Source organism: Haplochromis burtoni, unplaced genomic scaffold, assembly GCF_018398535.1.
Source record: "Haplochromis burtoni strain Fernald_Lab_line unplaced genomic scaffold, NCSU_Asbu1 Contig_541, whole genome shotgun sequence".
NCBI lineage: Eukaryota > Metazoa > Chordata > Actinopteri > Cichliformes > Cichlidae > Haplochromis > Haplochromis burtoni.
In genome coordinates, this window is record NW_024582902.1 from 98,896 (window position 1) to 109,890 (window position 10,995).

At 44.6% G+C, this 10,995-nt stretch overlaps 1 protein-coding gene across 1 annotated transcript in view; it reads right to left on the reverse strand.

The window, feature by feature from the left end:
• dab2ipa (DAB2 interacting protein a) overlaps window positions 1-10,995 on the reverse strand; it is a 41,392-nt gene that overhangs the window by 20,437 nt on the left and 9,960 nt on the right. Inside the window, exons 5-7 of the mRNA XM_005947763.3 lie at window positions 7,854-7,921; window positions 7,509-7,618; window positions 136-280 (exon numbers count right to left, since the gene is read on the reverse strand). Of these exons, the coding sequence (XP_005947825.1) occupies window positions 136-280; window positions 7,509-7,618; window positions 7,854-7,921 (323 nt within the window). The remainder of the gene's footprint in view (window positions 1-135; window positions 281-7,508; window positions 7,619-7,853; window positions 7,922-10,995) is intronic.

Below are 10,995 nucleotides of genomic sequence, written 5' to 3' on the forward strand. Positions count from 1 at the left end.
AATTAAAAGTCTGTCTGGGTCTTTGGTTGATTAATAGGCTGGTGTAATAGGCAGGCACAGAGCAGTATGTAAATGATTGTGTTGGGACACCTCGGTTTTGGGAGTGCTGCAGTTTGTGTGTGTTGTTTGCGTCACCTCAAAGCAGTAGTCCTGTCCCAGCAGGGATGAGTGAACCGGCTTAATAATCACTGATTGGTCCATCCTGAGCTCGAGAGACGATACACAGCCAGTGCTTAGCAATGACTCCTGGCTACCGCAACGCAGCCGACGCATCACACACCTGAAACAAACATACACAGTGTGATTACTAACAGGACAGGAAGACGCACTCATCGAGTTTCCAGAGGCATGGATCCCAAACCTGGACTGTCAGAGAAGTCTAGGACGTCTCCTGGACGTCTCCAGGGACACAAAGAAGGTGATCTACACTGTGAAAAATGAACATGAGATTTGACTTGGATCTGACAACAGAGACCGAGTGATGCAGCGAGTGTGATCAGGTTCACCTGGAGCTGTAGAGCAAGGTGGAGCTGAAACAACTGTCGGGCTGAAGCTCAGGAGGTCAAGGAGAACTTAATCAGGACCTCTGATTGGTTCAGCACAAGCCAATCAGTTTGATACTTTTCAAGACATTTGAGGTGTCATAAAGTAAAGTTACATTTAATAAAAGAAGGCGGTTCTGAAGTATTACAGTGTGACGCGGCGTTAGAAACAAATGTACGAGCCAGTGATGGAGTAAAAGCTCAGGATTCATATTCAGCCAGAGTCATTTCATCTGCTTCCAAACTTTGCTGCAGCACATGTGATTACACGTACAGATGTCATGCTGGGCTTGGTGCTTCCTGTTGCATCGTGAGATGATACTCCTCATTGGCACACCTGGACTTCATGTCTGACGCTCTGAAATGGGTCTGAGGTGCTGCCCCTCAGAAGAAAGTGGCATTTTAGGGAAGGGTTTTTCAGGTAGAGGATGCAGGCTGAGTATGAATAAGGATTATTCTGAGCTGTGAATCATGCACAGCTGCTCTCGTAAAGCCCCGAGAATTAAAACAAAGGGCACCTCTGGGAAAGATCCCGTTGCGGTGCCTCGATGCTCCGCCAGCCTCTGAGGCCACGTTCATCACTGAGCGAGGAGACCTCTGCATGTCTCCACCACACAGTCCTCCATTCGTTACATAACTCACTCCTCCACGGAGCTGTTAACAAGCAGAAACCCAGCTTCCCGTCCTCCGGACCGAACACAACCACAGCAGCTCTAACGGAGCGCGCAGGGAGGCAGCCACCACACGCCGACCTGATTAACTCCGATGCAGAAAACAAAGCTGATCTCGGCTTCTCCACAACATTTATTTATTTATCATGTGCAAATGTGTCACAGTTCAGGGAGAGGCTGCAGAGCTTACAGAGTCAGTGTGAACGGACACGGTCAGAGTCTGATCACTGACAGACGTAAACACGACAACAGGAAGTACGAACGATGACCAGCAGCCGACTGTCCGATGGACAGCCCTCCTCTCACCTCAAACACCCCATCCAGTAGTTTTGGTGTATTTGGACACTGAGAGCCAAATGCACTCGTCCACACACCTGCAGTTCCTCTGCCATGCAGCAGAGGCAGCAGTGAGTCAGTCCCTACAAACTGCCATGTTGAAATAAACATGTTTACAGCTTGATACTCAAACTTCCTCCTTCATAACACGTGCACAGGAAAGCATGTTGTTATAACTCAAACGCTTTAGTCTGCAATGTTAGGGGCGTGGCCTTTTTGACAATAATATGGCTGCTGTGAGGTTACTGTACTAACAGACCATTCATGAAGGCTGTGCAATTTGATTTGATGTCACTCTTGCTAAATGATTCTGCTAGCATTAGCATTAGCACCTCTGGAAACATGAACATGGAGGCATCACTAACCAGTGAATGACATCATGGCAATGCTGTGATTTGGTACGTTGAACTGAAACTGTGTGACGATATTTCCATCACAGCGTCCGATCCACTGCACGCCACTTCCCCAGAACCCTCCCCCTGCTTCCTGCTCCTCTCAGACTGTGACTGGACCTTCTCTTCCATGACAACCATCACTTTTTATCCAATGAGACCTGAATAACAGCTGGACTCATTTCCTCACTTCTAACAAATCACAGCAGAGTCTCCCCCTGCTGGACTGCAGGTTTAAGGCACCGTGGCCTGTCAGTGTCTGAGGTGGACAGGTCAACACTAAGCAGTGATGATGATTGGCTTCCTGTTAAATCCAGAATTCAAAATCCTGCTCCTCACATACAAGGTCTTAAATAATCAGGCCCCATCTTATCTTAATGACCTTGTAGTACCATATCACCCTATTAGAGCGCTTCGCTCTCGCTCTGCAGGCCTACTTGTTGTTCCTAGAGTATTTAAAAGTAGAATGGGAGGCAGAGCCTTCAGTTTTCAGGCCCTCTTCTGTGGAACCAGCTTCCAGTTTGGGTTCAGGAGACAGACACTATCTCTACTTTCAAGATTAGGCTTCAAACTTTCCTTTTTGCTAAAGCATATAGTTAGGGCTGGACCAGGTGACCCTGAATCCTCCCTTAGTTATGCTGCAATAGACGTAGGCTGCCGGGGATTCCCATGATGCACTGGGTTTTTCCTTTCCAGTCACCTTTCTCACTCACTGTGTGTTAACAGACCTCTCTGCATTGAATCATATCTGTTATTAATCTCTGTCTCTCTTCCACAGCATGTCTTTATCCTGTCTTCCTTCTCTCACCCCAACCAATCACAGCAGATGGCCCCGCCCCTCCCTGATCCTGGTTCTTCCTGTTAAAAGGGAGTTTTTCCTTCCCACTGTCGCCACAGTGCTTTCTCATATGGGGTCATATGATTGTTGGGTTTTCTCTGTATGTATTATTGTAGGGTCTACCTCACAATATAAAGCATCTTGAGGCGACTGTTGTTGTGATTTGGCGCTGTGTAAATAAAATTGAATTGAACTGATGATAAACAAGATGATGATGATGACCCTCTTTAGCTTTTTATACACACACAGCAGGACGGGTGTGTTGCTCGGTTAGCTCGTCATCTTGTCTTAACAAGCTGGTTATATGGCTAATGCTGCGTGTCTGTGTGTAACCTTGCTATGCTGTGTGCTACACACAGGAACACAGCATAGCACGCTAGCTATGTGCAGATTGCAGCCATGCTAACACACACACAGAAACGCATCATGCATGGAAATGCAAATCAGGTGGAAGACGGCAGCATGCACGCACCTCCCCAACACACACACACATAACAACACACACACACACACACACACACACACACGCGCACACACACACACACACAAAGCAGAAATCCACTGCAGCACATTTTTCTGATCGGAGGACAAAGAGGATCAAAGACACTCACCGAGCATCCTGCTGAGGAGGAGGAGGAGGAGGAGACAGCTATAAATTCATGGCCTCCTTCAGCAGCGAGCAGGAGGAAGAGGAGGAGGAAGATGGAGAAGCTGCTGATGCTGTGTGGATGAACCTGTCTGTCTGTCTGTGTGTGTTTGCTGTTTCTGATGCTTCACAGCTTCAGCCCTCCCTCCCCTTCCTCACTCTCTCTCTCTCTGTCTGTCTCTAAGTGACTCACCCCCCTCGTCTGTCAGCTCTTGCCCCTCCCCTGCAGTGAGGCTGCCCTACTTCCTCCCTCTCTGCTCCTCTTTATCCTCCTTGTCTCCTCTGCTGGCCTGTCAGGGGTGCCCCCCCCCCCCAGCAGCGCACATGTACGATACGTGTTGATGTGTTAAAGAGGCTGCGGTTACACGCGTGTTATTGCAGCCGCTCTGAGCTGCTTCTTCTCTGGTCCTGTACGCACACACTTCCTGTCTGCAGCAGAAAGTGGAATTTTCCATTTGGTGTCATCGAGGCAGGAATCAAACGCCGCATCTCTCCCCGGTTTTATATCAACACCAACCTCCACACGCAGCCACTCAGACGCTGCTGCATACGCTCGCGCACAGCTTTAACTCAGGCGTTCATAAAGGTTTGGTTTTAATACTTCACGAACATGTTTACACACAATCCCCAAAGGCACTGGACTGTCACCTGCCTGAAAGGTGAAGCCTGTTCCCTCATCATTCCAGGACTAATGAAGCTGATAACAGATAACAGAGCTGATATAACCGTTAACTGTAAGCACGACATGAAAGATGTCAGTGAAGGAGGCCATCACTAGGCTGATAATACATGAATAAAATAATCAGAGAGCAGAAACAACAATGAGAGCAGTGAGCAGCTCAGAAGAGTGGATGATGACAGATTTATTAAAATGATTGGAAACATAAGCCAGGTCAGGAACATGGCAGGAGCATCGCTGGGAAGCTGTAGACCAAGAGACAGAGAGTTTACAACAAGGTGCAAACCTCTAGGTGCACTCAGGAAGAACACACTGTAATACATCTAACAAAGGCTTGATGCACACTCGGTCATCCAGGTAGGTACATCCCAAAGGTTGATTCTGTTCACCTGGACGTTTTCAGTGGGAGAAACGTTTCATCATCATCAGGTGTCTCCTTCAGACTCAGCTGACTAAACCTCATAAACAGTATATCTGCACAATGACTGAAGCTAGCATGTTGTCACTGCTCAGTGACAAAAACACTTGAGCCCCTGAAATGAGACCCAGGAAGTTGCTACAAGAAGAGGGTGATAGACTGTCTGAAGCAGTTAGAACAAGACAAGGCTATCGACCGGACCTCATACCAGAGCCACACCAAGTCTGTATGGTTTACTGAAGATACATAAACAGGGTGCACCTTTAAGACCGACTGTCTGCATGATCAACTCTGTCACCTATAACATCTCCAAGCTTCTGGCTTCGATCCTCAACCCGTTGGTAGGCAGCTCTGAACACCACATCCAGAACATCCTGGATTTTGTTGAGAAGGTGAGAGATGTCATTATGGAGGCAGATGAAACCATGGTCTCATACGACATTACATCTCTCTCCACTTGCATCCCAGTCACGGAAGCGTTGGAGGTAGTCCGTAAGAGATTACAGGATGACCTCGGCAACAGGACCACTCTCAGCATCCACCAAGTGTGTTTGAACTGTGTCTTCATTCCACCTACTTCACATACAAGGCTCAGTTCTACAGGCAGAAACATGGATGTGCCGTGGGCTCCCCAGTTTCACCCATCGTGTTACTGTAAGGTGACCTTGAGGGTCTGAAAGGCACCTATAAATAAAATGTATTATTACTATTATTATTATCGTGGCCAATTTGTACATGGAAGAAGTGGAAAAGAGGGCTTTGCTATCCTACCCTGGAACACCACCAAGCCATTGGTTCGGTATGTGGATGACACCTGGGTGAAAATCAAATCTCAGGACGTGCCACATTACCACATTAACTCGGTGGACTGACACATCAAATTCACCAGGGAGGATATGAACAGTGGCAGGTTAGCCTTCTTAGACTGTGAGATTTCCATCAGTAATGGGGGACATCTACAAGCTGACGTGTACCGTAAACCTTCACATACGGATCAGTATCTAAGGTTTGACTCTCATCATCCACTGGAGCACAAACTGGGCGTCATCAGGACGCTACAAAACAGAGCGAACACCATCCCCACTGACACAGCAGCCAGGGAGGCAGAAGAACATCAAGAAGGCCCTGAGTAGATGTGGTTATCCCAGCTGGACTTTTGTCAAAGCTGGGAAGGCTCCTAAAGAAAGCTCCAGCTGATCCAGGAGAGAAGGACAACCGCTGCCCAAGCGAAAACCTGTAGTGATCCCGTACGTGTCAGGAGCAGTTGAGACGCATTTTTTCTAAACACCAGGTCTCTGTGGCTTTTAAACCCCCAAACACGCTGCGCCAAAAACTGGTCCACCCCAAGGATCGGGTCGCTTGACACAAACAGAGTAACATAGTGTACGCTGTTAAGTGCAGGAGGATTGGCAGGATTTATACATCGGGGAAACCAAACAACCTCTGGCGAAGTGGATGGCACAACACAGAGGAGCGACCTCGTCAGGCCAGGACTCTGCAGTCTATTCACACCTACAGGCCAGTGGCATCTAAAGATGTGTTTGTGCACATGAAGTTGAGAGAAAGTTGTATGATGGAGAGAAAAGATGATGGTCTAAAGCATCCATTTGTCTAACATGATGGCGGCAGCATCATGGCGTGGGCATGTCCGGCTGCAAGGAAGCTGCTCTTTGGCGGTTACTGATGACAGCGCTGTGCTCTGTGGGTACGGAGCCAAAGCAAACTGCAAAAAACCCAACAAATGAGATACTCTTAAAGTCAGTCAGCTGATCTCAGGTCAGCTGACCAGATTTTCAGGGATTTAATACAAACTACAGTGACCTGCAGAGCATCTCAAGGAGGAACCAGCATGTGGTCCATGGGTACCTGATACAGTCACTGGCAGCAGAAGATTTTCATCCAAGTATTAAATGCAATCCTCTTATATAAAACCTAGATTAGAGGACTGTATCTGATTGCTGAGTTAGTAATAAGGTTGGATTGTTAAAACTTTCGTGAACTGCAGCAGCATCATGAATTTTCACCGTAGGTTCCTTTGAGCCGTGAAGTTAGGGACAGTTACAGATTTGGGGGCCTCATCATGCTGCACATCGAGTTTTGGGGATTTGGTACTCTGTGTCCTTACTGGCACTCCACAAGAGGAAATTTCAAAGCATACAGGATTTCACTTGGGAACAAACTGTAGTGTATTACTGCAATGAAACAGCTCAGATTAAATCTTGACAAACTCAGAGACCTGAGCGCTGCCGCACCATGCTGAATACTCAGGTGGTCATAAACTGACAGCGTCATGGAACGGCTGTGTGCAGGCAGGAAAAGGACCCAAAATGCAGACTCAACTGAGGCGAAACTTAAACTCAAAATGGCAGCTTTTATTGCTGAACAGAAATCTCAACAAAACCTAAACTGGGAAGAATCTAACAAAACACACACATGAAGACGCAGGGAGAAACACACAGCATGAGGGAGATCCCGACACAGAGAAACACAGGGCTTAAATACACTGGGAAATAACGAGGGGAATGAGACACAGAAGGGGAGCACAGGTGGGAGAAACAGACACAACGACAGCCAAGGGAAGCGAAACACATTCACGTAGGACACAAACCTTCAAAGTAAAACAGGAAATGTAACACAGAAACGCGGACTTGACTCGGGGATACAGCTGACAGGGGAGACAGAGCAACTAAGAAACACAGAGACCAACATAAAGGAGGCACAGAGGGCAGCTACTAAATACTCAGAAAACTACGACACTACACTCTATAGAATAAACCGGGGCAACAAAGAAGAAACTCAACACTGGGTCAGGAGACCCAGGATCCTGACAGACAGAGACCTGTGGTCTTCACTTTTATAGCACGCTGTAAATTATAGCAGGTTTACTCACAACACAGAGGATCAGTCATATGACATTAAACTGACAGGCTGTACTTGTACAACAAAGTAAGTGACCCCAGTGGAATTCTGGGTAACTGACTGTTACCTAGTGTCAGCTGCATTGATCTGCCCGGTCTTTAAGCTGCTGTGACGAGACAGTTTGGGCTGAGATCGAGTCCGACGCAGCGACTGCTTCAACCTGCGAGACAGAAAACCCTGAAGAAGAAATCGGGTGAAGCCGTATTAGCTGCTGTGATCAATGAGCGATGTTAAATTCACAGATATTCGATGGAGTTTGGTGTGGAGATAAATCCCACCAGCAGGTGGGGTCAGTCAGTTAATCTACAGCTGACAGCAGCTCAACTCCTGTTGCCATGGAAACAACAGGCTGATCTCAGCAGGCGAGAGAGAGAGAGAGAGAGTGTGTGTGTGTGAGGGAGAGAGAGCTCACCGTCACTCTGGCGGTGGGTGTGTCGGTAGTGGAGGCACTGGGCATGCTCTGTCTGCGCACCCCCATCTCTGAAACAGACAGAATGCATCATGGGAGCATTTGTAGTTTTTATCATCAATCAGCTGCCACGTTCTGCTGTTGCCATGGTAACTACCAGCGGTGAAGGAGAATTGTTGTTTTTTTAATTAAATTGTTTGATTAAATAAGTTTGATCAAACCTTTCATGTGATTTTAGTTGAACTTAAGTTAATTTATATTGTTTTTACATTTAAAATAACTTCATTTTGTTGTTGTGCAACATCTCTAAAGTTAGAAATATCCTGTCTCAGAGTGACGCTGAAAAACTAGTTCATGCATTTATTACTTCCAGGCTGGACGACTGTAATTCATTATTATCAGGAAGTCCTAAAAACTCCCTGAAAAGCCTTCAGCTGATCCAAAATGCTGCAGCAAGAGTCCTGACAGGGACTAGAAAGAGAGAGCAGATTTCTCCTGTTTTGGCTTCCTGTTAAATCCAGAATTCAAAATCCTGCTCCTCACATACAAGGTCTTAAATAATCAGGCCCCATCTTATCTTAATGACCTTGTAGTACCATATCACCCTATTAGAGCACTTCGCTCTCGCTCTGCAGGCCTACTTGTTGTTCCTAGAGTATTTAAAAGTAGAATGGGAGGCAGAGCCTTCAGTTTTCAGGCCCCTCTTCTGTGGAACCAGCTTCCAGTTTGGATTCGGGAGACAGACACTATCTCTACTTTCAAGATTAGGCTTCAAACTTTCCTTTTTGCTAAAGCATATAGTTAGGGCTGGACCAGGTGACCCTGAATCCTCCCTTAGTTATGCTGCAATAGACGTAGGCTGCCGGGGATTCCCATGATGCACTGGGTGTTTCTTCTTCACTCACTATGTATTAACAGACCTCTCTGCATTGAATCATATCTGTTATTAACCTCTGTCTCTCTTCCACAGCATGTCTTTATCCTGTCTTCCTTCTCTAACTCCAACCAATCACAGCAGATGGCCCCGCCCCTCCCTGAGCCTGGTTCTGCTGGAGGTTTCTTCCTGTTAAAAGGGAGTTTTTCCTTCCCACTGTCGCCAAAGTGCTGCTCATAGGGGGTCATATGATTGTTGGGTTTTTCTCTGTATCTATCTTTGTAGGGTCTACTTTACAATATAAAGTGCCTTGAGGCGAATGTTGTTGTGATTTGGCGCTGTGTAAATAAAATTGAATTTTGATTTTTTAATTTTATTATATGCTTTGATTTAGTTTTGTTTAGTTAAATATTTAATTTTATTTTCCTGTTTGTACCCATTTGTGTCCCAACTCGACTGAACCTTTATGTGTTTATATTTAAATTATAAAACAGAAATGATTCAAACAAAGAAACCCATAAATAAAAAGTATTTCTCTTGTTTGATTTCTTTATTTGTGGACAGCTGCATGTTCTGTGTAGTTATTTTAAATTTAGTTCAAAATAAACATGAAAACAATTAAAAACTTCTACATAAATCTGTTTTAATATATTTGAATGTGAGTTTGTTTTTTTCAGCAGAGAGTAAAATCCTCCAATCACAGAGCACAAATTCTTTGTTCTGTTGATAAAAGTTACTGATGAGAGTTACTGATTAACTGTTTGATGGTCTGGGTTTTATTAAATCTGATCAGTTTTCCTGATGAAAGCCAATTCAGAATAATTAACTGTGGAATTAAATCTGTACGAGAAAATTAATTTATGAATTCATTCCTTAATTCTTTTATTTGTTTAGACATAAGTAACATTTTTAGTTCATAGTTTTGTGTGAAAATAAAAACAGTATTTATAAATCAGTCATTCCATCGTGATGGAAATTTCTTCATGTGTTGATCACATGTTTTACTAATATCACTTTTGTTTCATTTAGTTATAAACATATAGGATCGCATCATAAATGTGGTTTATCACAGTGAGTGGGACAAGGGGGGTGGAGGGTGTGTGGATAGATAGTGGGGGCCCTCCTGCTGATCTCAGGGAGAAGGCAGGTGACATAGTCGCCATTCTCTTTGCGGGAATGTCTTTGTCACTGTGTTCGTATATAAGTAGTTGCATGTGGTCACATGTGTAGCAAAGATACAGCTCAGTAAACATGAAGAACAAAAACTGAGTTTAGTACTTTTCTCTGGATCCTGTATGCGATTAATGATTCAGAAATGGTTTTTTAAATAAAATTATTAAATAAAGAGTACTTTAGTATTGTCTTAATGAATAAAATAATTAAAGATCGAATTTAACGTAAAACAATTTTTCAATTTGTTCGTGTTTAAGCTCAAAGTCAGGAGTATCCACACCCACAGACAGGATTAATAGGAGGTTTCCACCTCCTATTAATCCTGTCTTACAGAAACTGCACAGCAGGAGGCACTATGAGCTTGTCCTCACTGACCAATAGAGAAGTTAGCAAAATGATTACTTGTTTTCATAAACTCAACTCAGTAATGTACAGCACCAGCAAGTAAAGCGTTTCATGAATTAATAATTAATGATAAACTATACAATAAATGGTGGTCCCACTGCTCCTTTTTTATACAGTTACCTTTTCCTGTTAGCTACTAGATTTGCTATCGTATTTACTATTAAATTTACTATTAAATTTGCTAATGGATTAGCTTTTCCATCTACCATTTCTGTGGCTGTTTTAGTCCTTGGAGAAAAACCAATCCAGTTAAGCATGCAGTGCAACGTAAGCAGCTGTCTGATTGATTAGCGACACATAGGCTAGCTACGTGTTGCTGTTTGCTGTGAACGACTTTTCCAAGGAGATGTTTTAAAGTGTTTGTGCTGCTGCTTGGATATTAAGCCTTGCCTATCACTCTCTGAAAATGTACAGCGTGGACAAATGATGCATACAAAGAGAAACGGCAGTGAAATGGAGACCTGTGACTAGATACAGGTGGACTTAGCCTGACCTGATATAACACGTTGGAGGTAACATGGCTAACGCTAGCATCCCTGCATGTAGCCCCATCCTTGTAGGCTCATGCTAGCTTATGAATGTATGCATGTTATGAGTGTAGTTAGTGGTTACTTAGCATGTATTTAGTGTATAGTGTTGTGTGGTTAAAGGTTAGTTAGTGTGTAGTTAGTGTGTAGTGTTGTGTAGTTCATG